At 40.4% G+C, this 16,028-nt stretch overlaps 1 protein-coding gene across 2 annotated transcripts in view; it reads right to left on the bottom strand.

Moving 5' to 3' along the window:
* Nucleotides 1-675: 675 nt before the first annotated feature.
* LOC118401475 (homer protein homolog 3-like) overlaps nucleotides 676-16,028 on the bottom strand; it is a 39,766-nt gene continuing 24,413 nt past the window's right edge. For both annotated transcript variants that reach the window (XM_052475237.1, XM_035799007.1), the window contains 3 exons: nucleotides 9,668-9,781; nucleotides 3,499-3,579; nucleotides 676-3,288 (listed from right to left, as the gene is read on the bottom strand). In XM_052475237.1, the coding sequence (XP_052331197.1) occupies nucleotides 3,103-3,288; nucleotides 3,499-3,579; nucleotides 9,668-9,781 (381 nt within the window). In that variant the 3' untranslated portion in view covers nucleotides 676-3,102. The remainder of the gene's footprint in view (nucleotides 3,289-3,498; nucleotides 3,580-9,667; nucleotides 9,782-16,028) is intronic.

Below are 16,028 nucleotides of genomic sequence, written 5' to 3'. Positions count from 1 at the left end.
AGCCCAAAATGTTTTCTTGGGACAAGTCTGTTGAATTGATGTTGACTATAGAAACTTTTTGTTTATTCAAAATTCTATCCTTCATCGGAGCATTGACAAATCAATGTGACTCGCAATAAAACATTGACAAATCAAGGTGACTCGCATACATACTTGCATGAAACAATTCATGCAAAACAATCAATCCATGCAAAGGAAACCAACAAGCTGACAAAAGCACAATGATCTTGTGCTTGATGATCTTGAGTGCAGTAGACAGGATTTTTTTATTAGAGTTGAAAAACAGGGCTCTTGTTCAAAACTAAATGGAAAATCTCTCCCAAATTACTGGCAAATCAACTATTCAGACCCCTAAACTAAGGGGAGTTCATAAAAAACAAATCTGTTAAATGACTGATGTGGCAGTCGGTGTTTGACTTGGACTGAAATAGGTTCTGGTACTCATTTTGGGTGCTGGTGCTGTTTAGGTGCAGGAGCTCCACAATAATTTTGAGCTAATATTCTATAGGAGGTGCAGGAGCTCTAGCAGAAGAACATTTAGATGCCGGTTCTCAGCTCCGGTGTGCGCATGCCCAAGTCAAGCACTGGTATCAATCGATTATTTTCTCAAGATATCTGTAGTTCATTGTTAATTGGCTACTACAATTAATCAAATACATAGCATTGAAAAATAACCACATTTTTGCAAACGTTTAATGTTGAACTGTACACAAAGATTTTAGTTACACATACAATAACTTCCATTTTCAATATTATAAACATGGGTTCCTCCTATGCTGAAAGTAAGGTCAAATCAGGCAAGTGTGTTGTTCAGTGTGATTAGTAAGGCCCTGTTTTAATACTGGAAAATGATTACTTTACTCCCTTGTGAAATTACAGGAAAATACAACAAATATACACCACCTTTCACCTATCCAATAATGTTTTATGATTACTTGGGGGGGGTGATACTTTTTTACAGTATTTAAACACGCTGAAACACTGGATGAATTAAGAAATCAGTTTGCTGAGGTATTTGAAGTATTGGTGGTGGTCAAAAAAGCCCCATTTCCACTGGCACTTAAAATGAGGGCCAAATTCGATCTGGCTCGAATGCAATTCTCAAATTCGAGGGAAACTCGGGCTAGCGCAGCCCAGTTCCACAACTGGTGCCAGCCCGACTATAATTCAGGCTGAACCATTACTATGCAACCACCAGCTTGATCACTGCTGGATGCTGACACCAAGTTTAGCTAGTCTGGGATTGTTCCTGTTAGCTAGCACATGGAAAAGCAGTACTGCAGTAGTCAGACATGATGCGAATTACCACCATATCTGGATCCTTCGTAAATGTTTTGCACTACACAATCAACTTTCATGAGAACAATCAACCCTCAAATGCTAGCTAGCAAATCAGAGTTGAAACAAGCTAGCTAGAAACTTTAGCTGGCCAGGGCGTATTTAAAGCTACATTCTATCAAACCTGTCGTCTGGTTTGCTAGCTAGCTAATTGCCAATGCCATTGTAAGCGAGGTAGGAATTCAGCTAGCTAACGTTAGCCTGTTATGCTAGCGATGACACTAACCATTTAGCTAGCTAGCGTTAGCAAGCTAAATACAAGGCAGAGTCTGGCGGGCACTGGCAGGAGGAGTATGGTGTAACGTTAGTTACAGCATGGTGAGCATTAATTAAATAATTCAACATCTTGCTGAAGCTAGCAACATTAGCGAAGCCAGCTGCAGTCATACATTGGCTACCTAGCAACATGGCATCATTTGGAATTTCTGGAGGCAGTGGAAACGCAATTCGAGCTAGCCCCGTTGCCTATGGAAAACAGGGCTTAAATAACTTGTGAATATGAAGAGGATAAGGATAAGAGATCCTACTCTCAATTTTAATGACAGAAAAATTCCATAGACAATTCAAGTTATTTTTTAATTTTCTTAAAATGTATCGTGCAGTCCAGTCAGTACAGAACGAGTATGCTACGTGGATTAGAAAAGTAAGTGCATCTTTGGTACTGCATTTTGTATTGTTAAAAAACATTTTTGGGCCACTTTTCTCCAGAAGGTCAGAGATGGGCTAGTAGAATGTAAAACGACCATGTTCCAAAAACGAAGAATATATAGGCATCATGACGTACACAGAGCAGGTGAAACTTTCCGATTATCCTCACATCAATTGTTGGATTAAAATGGATAGTCAGTAACAAACACTTCAAGGTAGTCAATGTTCATTTGAAGCAAAATGAGAAACCACATTGTTCAACAGAATACAATTGAAGTTTGTATAAATTAACAAAAATATGCTTTGGTGATGCTACATAACCTAGAGTACTTGTCAAAAAATAGTATTGCTAATTCAACACTGATTTAACCTTATTTGTACTTAATACCAAGAAAAAAATGCCTCAAAGTCGAGGTCAGAAGAAAATCACTTGGTGTGCATCAGTGAAAGTTCAGATACCAAGTTAGCTATATGTATTGAATCAAGTACAGGACATATTTACTAATAACACTACTTGTGCTTTTAATAAATCTATTTGTAAACGATTGCACATTGGATAATGCGCATAACTCACATTACTGTACTTGGCAAGGTTATTTGCGGAGTTCATGCAGTTTTGGTGACAAGTCCTCTGCAGCTCATCATTCTGCAGTAACTTCTCTGTAGGATCACCAAATCATTATTATGGCAACTGTTGATGTAATACAATACATAAGACAATAGAAGTTAACTTATTCATCATTCATAATATTGACAAATGTAAACAATAATTAGGCACCTACATTTTTAAGCGCAACCCCAGATTCAATTCAACTACGTTTGAAGTTTAAGAACCTCTATAAAAAGGAGGTTGACAGAATCATAACCTAACTACATGTACATGACAATGGTGTAAAGGTCAACAGAACAACGTTTAAATAGAAAAACGGACCCTGTGGATTATGCTCCCAGCCTCCCACCTAACAATATAACTGGTTCTTATGTACAGCTGCAACAGGTGAAGTCAAGGTGCTACTCTCATTCACTGCAGTTATGTGCTTAAGAAAACATTGTTCTGAAAGAGCTTAATTTTCCTTCCTTGTCCATCGCCCTTAAAACTTCTGTCATTGTGGTGTGCTATTTGCTGATGAGCTTGGCCAAGCTCTGTCGCAGGTCATTCAGGTCGTATATCTTGACTTCAAGGACGTCGACGACCCGCTGAACCTCACTCTGCCCCTGTTCCCGCTCCTCCAGAGTGGAAGCTAGAGTCTGCTCGGCGCTCTCCACCCGTTGCTCCAGTTCTGCGTTTCGTGTCTCCAGATCCTAGAAGGTCCACAAGTGACAGAGGACTACAGATCAATTCATGTTAAAATGTTCAATGTCATATCAATTGTTCCCCCCCACCCTGCTTTTTTGCATACCCTTTGAAAACTTTCACAGAGCCCCTAAAGCGGTTGATAATCACTGGTGTTCAGTATTCACTAGTGTAGAGAAGCCAAAAATGCATGTTCTAACCCAATTCCCCAAACTCACCTGAAGTCTCTGAACAGCCTCTTCTCTCTCTTTCTCCAACTCATGGATATCTGATTTCCTGCTATGTAGATTGTGGATTATCTAAAAAAAGAAACCACAAATACAGTAATCCTTTGTTTTTTTATTAGGATACCCATTAGCTGTTAAAAGCAGCAGCTACTCTTCCTGGGGTCCACAAAGGACTGTAGTGGTTAGAGCGTTGGGCCAGTAACCGAAAGATAGCTTGTTCAAATACCCAAGCCAACAAGGTGAATAATCTGCCGATGTACTTAACCCTAGTTTGCTCCAGGGGTGCTGTAATACTATGGCTGCCCCTGTAAAACAACACCTATCTGGTCAGTGTGTGACAAAAAATAAACATCTAAATATATGTTTTCTCTGAACTCTATCGAATCATAAATTTTTGAATCCACATATTTATTCCTTTTTTAAAGAGAGATGTCAAATCATCTCTTGTGTAGCCTGGAAGATTGTCAAACTTTGGGACATCTTGCTGTTACTGAAATTTCCCTCATGGGCTCCAGTACAAAGTGACCTTGTATGAGTCATCCTTGCTGAAGTTTTGCTTGTTTAGAATGTGAAGGTTTGAGAGAGCACTACAATGCCACAAGGAAATGGATCCATTTAGATACAGTGCCTTCAGAAAGTGTTCAACCACCTTGACTTTTTCAAAAGTTTGTTGTGTCATGTTCTTCCACACCGATCTCGACAAACCATTTCTGTATGGACCTCGCTTCGGGCACGGGGGCATTGTCATGCTGAAACATAAAAGGGCCTTCCACAAACATTTGCCACAAAATTGGAAGCACAGAATCGTCAAGAATGAAGAGAACGCGTCTCCACTGCTCCAGAGTTCAATGGCGGCAAGCTTGGCACCACTCCAGCCGACACTTGGCATCGCGCATGGTGATCTTAGACTTGTGTGCAGCTGCTCAGCAATGGAAACCCATTTCATGAAGCTCCCGACAAACAGTTATTGTACTGAGTTTGCTTCCAGAGGCCGTTTGGAACGCAGTAGTGAGTGTTGCAACCGAGGACAATTTTTTACACGCTTCAGCACTCTGGGATCCCGTTCTGTGAGCTTGTATGGTTTACCACTTTCCAGGTGAGCCTTTGTTGCTCCTAGATGTTTCCACAATAACAGCACTTACAGTTGACCGGTGCAGCTCTTGCAGGGCAGAAATTTGACTTGTTGGAAAGGTGGCATCCAATGAAGGTGCCACGTTGAAAGTCAATGAGCTCTTCAGTAAAGGCCATTCTAATGCCAATGTTTGTCTATGGAGATTGCATGGCGGTGTGCTTGATTTTATACACCTGCCAGCAACACGTGTGGCTGAAATAGCCCGAATCCACTAATTTGATGGTGTCCACATACACTACATGGCCAAAAGTATGTTGAATAAACCAGGGAGGTTTTCCAATGCCTTGCAAAGAAGGGCACCTATTGGTAGATGGGTAAAAAAATAAATACCAGACACTACATATCCCTTTAAGCAGGGTGAAATTATTAATTAGGCTTTGGATGGTGTATCAATACACCCAGTCAATACAAAGATACAGGCGTCATTCCTAACTTAGTTGCCGGAGAGGAAGGAAAACACTCAGGGATTTCACCATGAGGCCCATAGTAATTATTTAACCTCTTGGAACACTAGGGGCAGTATTTCATTTTTGGATGAAAAAAACGTTCCCGTTTTAAACAAGGTATTTTGTCATGAAAAGATACTCGACTATGCATATAATTGACAGCTTTGGAAAGAAAACACTGATGTTTCCAAAACTGCAAAGATATTATCTGTGAGTGCCACAGAACTGATGCTACAGGCGAAACCAAGATGAAACTTCAAACAGGAAACGATAGATCATCGAAGAGATATGTGAAAAACACCTTGAGGATTGATTCTAAACAACGTTTACCATGTTTCAGTCGATATTATGGAGTTAATTTGGAAAAAAGTTAGGCGTTTTGATGACTGAATTATCATTTTTGTTTTGGTAGCCAAACGTGACGAACAAAACGGAGCGATTTCTCCTACACAAAGAATCTTTCAGGAAAAACGGAACATTTGCTATCTAACTGAGAGTCTCCTCATTGAAAACATCTGAAGTTCTTCAAAGGTAAATTATTTTATTTGAATGCTTTTCTTGTTTTTGTGAAAATGTTGCCCGCTGAATGCTACGCTAAATGCTACGCTAAATGCTACGCTAGCTATCAATCTGAGATGACTGTTAACTTCTTGCGTCGAGCCATCCCGGATCCGGGATCGTGAATACAGCCTCAAGCTCATTACCATAACCATAACGAAATAGCAATAGCCTTCAATTCCTACTTTATTGACTCTGTCAGGGTACTGACACAGAACCCCTCCACTGTTTTTTGGGCTCAGTGCTAGTGAATGACACTCAACCTGTCTTCATCATAAGGGAGGTTTCTGAGTCAAAGGTGAACAAGGTGATTAGCTCACTAAAGAACTCTAAAGCCAAAGATGTGTTTGGGATGGACTCTACCTTTCTTAAAAACTACAAAGAGTCACTCATTGGCCCCATTACTAAGGTCACCAACACATCTATTGGTCTCGGTGTGTTTCCAAGGGTATGGAAGTCGACCATAATAACGGCCATCTTTAAATCAGGCGACCCTGCTGACGTGAGTAACTACAGGCCCATTAGTATACTACCTTTAGTGTCAAAGGTTGTAGAAAAGTGTGTAGCAGAACAACTGATTGCCCACCTCAACAACAGCCCCTTCACATTACACTCCATGCAGTTTGGCTTCAGAGCGAAACACTCCACAGAAACGGCCAACTGCTTTCTTCTGGAAAATGTGAAGTCCAAGATGGACAAAGGGGGTGCTGTTGGGGCTGTGTTTCTGGACCTAAGGAAGGCTTTTGATACTGTTAACCATCAGATTCTCATCACAAAATTGTCCAAGTTCAACTTTTCCCCTGATGCCTTGAGATGGATGAAATCATATCTTGAAGGCAGAACTCAGTGTGTCAGAGTGAGCAATGAGCTGTCGCCCACTCGTAGCTATGATGTGGCCGTGCCCCAAGGGTCAATACTGGGGCCCCTCCTGTTCAGCCTGTACATGAATGATCTGCCCTCTGTCTGTACTGGGTCTGAAGTTCAAATGTATGCAGATGATACAGTGATATATGTGCATGCAAAGAGCAAACAACAAGCTGCACAAGAACTCACTACTGTAATGGTCCAGGTTACAAAGTGGCTCAGTGACTCGTGTTTGCATCTCAATGTGAAAAAAACTGTTTGCATGTTCTTCACAAAGAGGGCAACAGATGCTACTGAGCCAGATGTCTATGTGTCAGGGGAGAAGCTCCAGGTGGTATCCGATTTTAAGTACCTTGGCATCATACTTGATTCCAACCTCTCTTTTAAAAAGCATGTGAAAAAGGTAATTCAAATAACTAAATTCAACCTAGCTAATTTCCGATTTATACGAAATTGTTTGACTACAGAGGTAGCAAAACTGTACTTCAACTCTATGATACTCCCCCACTTAACATACTGCTTGACTAGTTGGGCCCAAGCTTGCTGTACAACATTAAAACCTATTCAGTCTGTCTACAAACAGGCTCTCAAAGTGCTTGATAGGAAGCCCAATAGCCATCATCATTGTCACATCCTTAGAAAGCATGAGCTTTTGAGTTGGGAAAATCTTGTGCAATACACCGACGCATGTCTTGTATTCAAGATCCTTAATGGCCTGGCTCCCCCTCCACTCAATATTTTAGTTAAACAGAAAACCCAGACATATGGCAGCAGATCCACAAGGTCTGCCACGAGAGGTGACTGTATAGTTCCCCTAAGGAAAAGCACCTTTAGTAAATCTGCATTCTCTGTGAGAGCTTCCCATGTCTGGAATACACTGCCATCAGACACACATAACTGCACCACATATCACACTTTCACAAAATGCTTGAAGACATGGCTAAAGGTCAATCAGATTTGTGAACATGGTCCCTAGCTGTGTGTTGCCGCTTTCCATGTTGTCTGTTGTCTGTAGCTTGTGAGGTGTGGAAACACTTTGTTGCTTTTATGAATTTTGTCTTGCTGCTTTTTGTTCTATGCTGCTCTGTCTGTATGCTACGTCTTGCTTGTCCTATGTTGCTCTTGTCTGTATGCTATGTCTTGCTTGTTCTATGTTGCTATTGTCTATATTGTAATTGTTTTAATAACCTGCCCAGGGACTGCGGTTGAAAATTAGCCGGCTGGCTAAAACCGGCACTTTTACTGAAACGTTGATTAATGTGCACTGTCCCTGTAAAAATAAAAAATAAACTCAAACTCAACGTTAACTATTCATGAAAATCGCAAATTAAATGAAATAGATTAATTTGCTCTCAAGCTTAGCCTTTTGTTAACAACACTGTCATCTCAGATTTTCAAAATATGCTTCTCAACCATAGCAAACTAGCATTTAGCGTTTAGCGTTAGCATTTAGCGTTAGCATTTTGCGTTAGCATTTTGCGTTAGCATTTAGCAGGCAACATTTCACAAAAACCAGCAAAAACATTCAATAAATCATTGAATCAGAGTCTCATTGAAAACATCTGAAGTTCTTCGAAGGTAAATTATTTTATTTGAATGCTTTTCTTGTTTTTGTGAAAATGTTGCATGCTGAATGCTACGCTAAATGCTACGCTAGCTATCAATAATCTTACACAAATGCTTGTTTTGCTATGGTTGAAAAGCATATTTTGAAAATCTGAGATGACAGTGTTGTTACCAAAAGGCTAAGCTTGAGAGCTAGCATATTTATTTCATTTCATTTGCGATTTTCATGAATAGTTAACGTTGCGTTATGGTAATGAGCTTGAGGCTGTATTCACGATCCCGGATCCGGGATGGCTAGAATCAAGAGGTTAACAGCTACAGAGTTTAATTGCTGTGATAAGATAAACTTGATAATGGATTAACAGCATGGTAGTTACTCCACAATACTTACCTAAATAACAGAGTGAAAAGAAGGAAGCCTGTACAGAGTACAAACATTCCAAAACATGCATCCTGTTTGCAACAAGGCACAAGTAATATTACAAAGAATGTGTCAAAGAGATTAACTTTTTTTCCTGAATAAAAAGCATTATGTTTGGGGCAAATCCAACACATTACTGAGTACCGTTCTTCATATTTTCAAGCATAGTGTTGGCTGCATCATGTTATGGCTATGCTTGTCATCAGCAAGGACGAGGGGATTTGTTTTAGGATAAAATAAATGAAATAGAGCTGAACAGGCAAAATCTTAGAGGAAATTCCTAGTTCAGTCTGCTTTCCAACAGACACTGGGAGACAAATTCACCTTTCAGCAGGACAGTAACTTATAACAAAAGGCCAAATCTAAACTGTTCTTGAGTAGCCTAGTTACAGTTTTGACTTAAATTGGCTTGTAAATCTATGGAAAGACTTAAATTGTTATCTAGCAACGATCAACAACCAACTTGACAGAGTTTGAAAAATAAAAGGGGCAAATATTGTACAGTCCAGGTATGCAAAGCTCTTAGACTTACCCAACAAGACTCACAGCTGTAATTGCTGCCAAATATGTTTCTAATATGATTAAATCAAGATCAGTGTTTTATTTTTCATAAAGTTTTAAAAATTCTTCTTCCACTTTGACGAGTATATATAGATCGACAAAAAAAATAATTATGCAACAAATTGTGGAAAAGTCAATGGGGTTGACTACTTTATGAAGGCATGAAAATGTGATACCCTATTTTCAGAATGTTTTGGGCGTTGTCATTACTCATAGCACTGAGCAGTAGACCAACTTTGTAGCTGCTCCAAAATAACTGTCCTTTCTCAAAATCTAATAAATCAGATTGTTTGGATGACTGACAGGTTTTCCATAATGCAGCTGGGATTCATTTAATCCATCTAATATAGATATACCTAAAGCAATTTCCTTTGAACAAGAGGTGGAATTTACAGTATGCAAAATACCTCTACCAAGGCTTTCTACTTCCAGATGGGAAGTGCTTTAAAAAAAACTCAAGAACGACTAGTTTTTTGAGATTCTCAAGCAAAAACCTGTGTTTATACCTCACTAGTTTCTTTCAACGGCACTGTCTAGAGAGCCTAGAAGCCTGGCTCCTTGAGGTTAGCAGTACCTGGTTGCCTAGAAGAGGGTCAGAGCCCCAAGCTTTACCTCATCTTTTGATTTGAGCAAGGCTTCCAGCTCCTCCAATGACTGGGTCAGCTCATCCCTTGTCTCAGACCCACTGGGACCAGGCCCTCCACTCTGAGCCTCCAGCTCTGCCACCTGCAAACACACAACAACAGAGAGTGAGAGACGGAGGGAAAGGAAGAGAGAGAATAACACTAAATAAGGAGTTGTTCAATCCTAGTGTACATGCAATGACAGTGGATGGTTGAACATGAGTTCCTCTCGGCGGTCAGCTATGACGTGTTAAAAGGACCACAATAAATCACTATGGAGACATTTTACTAATTGCCAGAAGGGTTTTAAATTAAGGTTCGCAGATGGGGACATTAATTTGACCTACTTGTATGTGTTTAGCATAGAAATTGACTCAAAAGGTCTGAATTCCACATATACTCATGTGGTGAGTTGTGATTAAAAAGGATGACAAACCGTTTACCCCTTGAAGTCAACTCCAATTATTTTCATTTTAACAGACAGGAACATGGTTAGAATCGAACAACAACAAACTGACTTGTTTATTGAAAACTGACTGTAATTTTCATGGGTTTGTGCTCAGCCTTCGCAATTACCATCTCTTCATTTGCATCTCCTCTGCATATTCATAATGGCCCTTTAAGATTCCATATCATGCCATCCATCGGAGCTCAAGAAAACTGCTGTAGGGGTATCACATTCCTATAGGACCCAAATCCATGTGACAATAACTGAGGGAATGATGTTACTGCTTGCGCACAACTGCCCTCATACCACCGCTGACAATATAGAAAACAGACTTACTGATCAGATTTCTAAAACTACTATCAAGTTGCCTTGCAGGAAAATTAATAGGAGCCTTTACCCACCTAGATAAGAGGAATACCTATGTAAGAGTGCTGTTCATTGACTACAGCTCAGCGTTCAACACCATTGTGCCCTCCAAGCTCATCACCATGCTTAGGACTCTGGGTCTGAACACCTCCCTCTGCAACTGGATCCTGGACTTCCTGATGGGCCGACCCCAGGTGGTGAGGGTGGGCAACGTCACCTCCGCCACACTGACCCTCAACACAGGTGTTCCACAGAGGTGTGTTCTTAGTCCCCTCCTGTACTCCCTGTTCACCCACAACTGCGTGCACAACTCCAACACCATCAACAAGTTTGCTGATGATACAACGGTGGTAGACCTGATCAACGGCAATGATGAGTCAGCCTACAGGGAGGTCAGTGACGTGGCAGTGTGGTGCCAGAACAACAACCTCTACCTCAACGTCAGTAAGACCAAGGAGCTAAACTGGGGGGGGCAAGCACGCCCCCATCGACATTGACGGGCTGTAGTGGAGCAGGTCAATAGCTTCAAGTTCCTCTGTGTCCAAATCACTAAAGACTTCAAATGGTCCAAACACACGCGCATAGTCATGAAGAAGGCATGACAGTGCCTCTTCCCCCTCAGGAGGTTGAAAAAGTTTGGCATAGGCCCTGAAATCCTCAAACAGTTCTAAAGCTGTACCATTGAGAACATTTTTACTGGCTGCATCAGTGACTGTTATGGCAATAGCACCGCCCTCAATCGCATGACGCTATAGTTTGCCTTGCAGTATTGCCTTGCAGAGGCAGTTTGGTGTGGTACAATTGTTGGATTTATCGAACGTGTGTGTCAAACTGTATGCGTAGACGGCTTGATAGAAATGGTGAATGTTGAACTTTTGTTGCATACATATCCAGATGTATGCCGGGGCGGCAGCGTAGCCTAGTGGTTAGAGTGTTGGACTAGTAACCGGAAGGTTACGAGTTCAAACCCCCGAGCTGTCGTTCTGCCCCTGAACAGGCAGTTCACTGGCAGTTCACTGTTCCCAGGCCGTCATTGAAAATAAGAATGTGTTCTTAACTGACTTGCCTGGTTAAATAAAGGTAAAAAATGATGCTGCATACTATTTTGCGTAATGATGCTGACGGTGTGTTCGAAGCATCACTGGGGCCGAGCTCCCTGCCATCCAGGACATCTGGCGGTGTGGTAGGAAGGCCCAGAAAATCGTTAAAAATATAAGGGTAAGGTGGCAGGTACCAACCAGAATCAAACCACCCAAGCCAGACTATTCTCTCTGCTTCCGCACGGAAAGCAGTACCGGTGAATCAAGTCTGGCACCAAACAGGCTCTTGAACAGCTTCTGTCCCCAAGCAATAAGACTGATAAAATAGCTACACAGACTGAGTTAACCTTGTATCTTTATTGACATTTTATTTTTACACTGTCTCTACGCACACTCCCAGGGCCCTACACACTCACTCCATCATCTGCTCCCTCTCATACATTTATGACTCTACACTCACCCACTCACATACAAGCTGCTGCTACTCTGTTTATTTTATATCCTGTTGCCTAGTCACCTTACCCTTATACATACTATATCTACCTCCATCAATCAAGTAATCCTGTACATTGTAAAAGTTGTACTGGAACTGACCATGTACATAGATAGTATGCTTACTTACTTATTTTGATCTTAATATTTATTGTGTGTTATTGCATTGTTGGGTTTTGAGTTTGCAAGAAAGGGATTTCACTGTGCATGTGACATTGAAACTTGAAACAAGTAAGGAATACAATATGGTAAAATGAGCAGAAAAGAGCTTGTATGGCCATTGTTAGCATTGTGAGAGAACCAACAGATGGGCTTTTAAAGCAGTGTGTGCTCTACCATCTCTTGAGATCATTTGTCTTTACAGAGGACGTACGCCTTCGCTCCTACTGCGTCTCAGCTACAGAAGTGCAAGGTAAGACATGAGAGAGCAGGCTGGGGACCAGAGCATCCCTGCAGTGTCAGAGATAACCCCGAAAACAAATCACCAGAGCCCTCATTTAACAAAACTAGTCTACTGCTTTGAGAGCCTGGAGAAGCCAATGGCTTCTCTGTTCTTCCTCTCTGGTGTTTTGTCTTTTCCTCCCTAACTAAGGCAAGAGAGAAGTAGGGTGTCCTGTCCTAAAACTGCCTTCCAGCCCTGCCAAGCCCTGGAGAAATGGTCTAATTCCAACCACCTGGTTGACTTTGTTAGAAGAGGTGATAACCTTCACTTTGTTGGACTGAAATTGATGTTGTTCCCCTCAGTGCCTGGAGCTAAAATATGACTGTTGACAGTCATTTTTTTTCCAGCAGATTTGCTTCCGTGGTACTTTAATCTGCCACATGAAAGAACCTCATTAAGCTTGACCAAGGGCACATTTCTATTTTTTGAATTAAATTATGCAAAACACATTTCACCCTCTGATTATCGAGCCAAGTCAATAGTGATATCCCCAGAAAGGAATAAACATTGTATCAAACCAGTGGTGTCCACAGCTCTGATAGGAAAAAAAATGGATGCCACGGAATGAAGGGTACCGTAACAGTTTTCCTTGGGTTGGGTTCATTTCAAATCTGCCCACATGCCCAGATCTGGCAGCACCCAAGTGATCATCAATTCACCAGTGGTCAATTTGGTTTGATATTCGATTCCCTATGGGACTAGTTAGGGACCATCAGTAAATTACACAAAGTACATGGGACAACATTTTAAAATGTCAATACAAACTATAAATTGTTTAAAATATACAAATATTATAGCATTATATATAGCATTTCATGAAACTACTAAAGGTTGTGCAACATGAAAATATTGGCCCCTAACTAGCCCCAGAGATGGGCTAACAAATTTTGCCATGGTCCCACACACCAGCCTGCTGAAGCTAATTGGTGAAAGAAGTTGGCTAGCATTAGCTAGCCTAGGCAACTCCAAGACCAGATGGGTACTATAAGCTTGTATCCTCATTGACCTTTTTATTTTTTGTCTCTATGCACACTCACAGGGCCCTACACACACACTCCATCATCTGCTCACTCACACAACATGCACATACATTTATACTGACACTACACACATGCACACCCACCCACTCACTCATACAAGCTGCCGCTACTCTGTTTATCTTATATCCTGATGCCTAGTCACCTTACCCCTATTTATATCTCCCTCCATCACTCCAGTATCCTTGCACATTGTAAATATGGTATTGGAACTCACCCTGTTTATAGTATGCTTAGTTACTTGTTGTGTTCTTCATATTTCTTTTTTTTCTAGTATTACATTGTTATTGATTATTAGATTGTTGGGTTTTGAGTTTGCAAGAAAAGCATTTCACTGTACTTGTGCATGCGACATTAAAACTTGAAGTTGATTTCCTTGGTCCTTTACTGTGATGTCTTACGAGATCAGCTTCAATATTGAAGATTGTGGGCACTATCTATCGATGTAATTTTTTAACCATCATTTTTAATCCCCTTTATTCATGTTATACTCCCCCCCCACCTGATTGGTGTAAACCAATGACAACACTTCATGTAGTTAAATAATTATACATTCCTAATTTCCTCTTTCTGCAAGAGTTGGATTTTCATCCACAGTTGGCCAATCCGCCATTTGTTGTGATCTTAACTCCAACCCTCGACAGATTAACCCATCTTTCCCAGAATAATGTCATTTTGTTATTTCCTTTTGCAATACATTCCTCCATTTACTGTGATGTCTCACAAGGCTCCTGAACCTCCCTATGTAACATTTCTACTGATATTACCCTAAAAATAAATACTTTACCCAATAGTATAATGATATTTCCCATTGACTGATCGTGGTTTTTCAGATCTCCTAACAATACAGTTTGCAGGTCCATCTGAACTCTGATATTATGACATAACAACCATCCCGGGATCAGACTCCAAAAGCGATTCACCGATGGACAGTACCAGGAAATATGTTCTATTGATTCTGTTTCCTTGTAGCAGAGTCTGCACAAGGCTGACTGTTCAATGCCCCACATATTGAACGTTCTTTTTGTAGAAAGTATTTGTTATAATAGCTTAAAAATTGAAAGGAACGGGTTGATGTGTAAATTTTGTTTGATATCGTCTCTTCCAATTTAGTGGCAAAGCAACGATGAGTTGGATATCATTTTATGTTGAGCATACACCTCCATACACTATTAGTTGCTTGTGTGACAATTATACTATCCTTGTTTACAATGTCCTTTATAAATATTATACCCTTCAAGTACATTTTTTCCAATAATTATTTTGTTGTTGTCTTCAGTACATTAGAGTTTAGCCAGTGGGCTGTAATATTAAATATCCATTTTCTGGAGGATGAAATTTATTTTTTTTCCCCCAACTCTGTATGACTTTAAAAAAGCAGGATACTTTAAACATTGGCAATCTACCGAACATGTAAAGGTTTTAAATCTGCATAAAGGCAAAGAGCCCACTCTTAAACATAGGATGGGCCTTTCTTAGTCCCTCTTTTGGTGTGTCTGACAGTTTTCCATTTATATATGAGTAATTAAAACATGATAGTAATGGATCTTTCTGTAGTTAATCAAAATATAGATACATCTCTATTGGAATGCCATTAAAACAAGGGGTTTCCCCCTTCAAGAGCTGAAGGATTCATTGCCATAGAAATGTAACTGGCTAAAAGATGAGCCACATTTGTGGTACTGGTTATCTCAGATTTGAGTTAGTTAACTCCTCAAACTACATTCATAGCAGTTGTGTTTGGTACCGTTTAAGATTAGAGGACAATTTTTTATGATCATGGCCTTATTTCTATTACTGCATATTGGACAGTGGAGGCTCCTCAGAGGAGGACCACACTACACAGTGAATTTCATTTTTATGTTATTTTTATGAAACAAAAAAGTTTGCCTTTTTAGATAAAACTATACTAAATACAATGAGCATACCAAACATGAGGAACTCCTTCCTAATATTGTTGCGCACACCATCGTCTTTCTCTCTCTTTGAGTCAACATTTTACGCAGTGCTGGCTAGCTGTAGCTTATCCTTTCAGTACTAGATTACTTATCTGATTGGATGGACAACATGTCAGTTCACACGGCAAGAGCTTGATAGGTTGGAGAATTGTTCCGGAAGTCATCATAATTACTGTGCAAGTCTATGGAAAGGGGTGAGAACCGTGAGCCTCCTATGTTTTGTATTGAAGTCATTGTACCCAGAGGAGAACGGAAAATAGTTGTCCTCCGGCTACACCATGGTGCTACCCTACAGAGTGCTGTTGAGGCTACTGTAGACCTTCATTGCAAAACAGTGTTTTAATCAGTTATATGGTGGTGTGATTATATTTTGTATAGTTGTATCTAAAAAGGATAACTTATTATTATTTTTTAATTCACTGAGAAGGACACCTACATCAACCCCCCCCCAAAATCAGGAAATCTAGCCCCTTTAACTGCCACGGGACCACTGATCTTAAGTATATCATCTGCTGTTGCTTTGAGATGGATCTCTCTCATGGTCAGGATCCTACTTCTAACACCAAT

This window comes from Oncorhynchus keta, chromosome 22 (genome assembly GCF_023373465.1).
Source record: "Oncorhynchus keta strain PuntledgeMale-10-30-2019 chromosome 22, Oket_V2, whole genome shotgun sequence".
Taxonomy (NCBI): Eukaryota; Metazoa; Chordata; class Actinopteri; order Salmoniformes; family Salmonidae; genus Oncorhynchus; species Oncorhynchus keta.
Note: the sequence above shows the minus strand (reverse complement) of the source record. Positions and strands in the feature narration are given on the sequence as shown.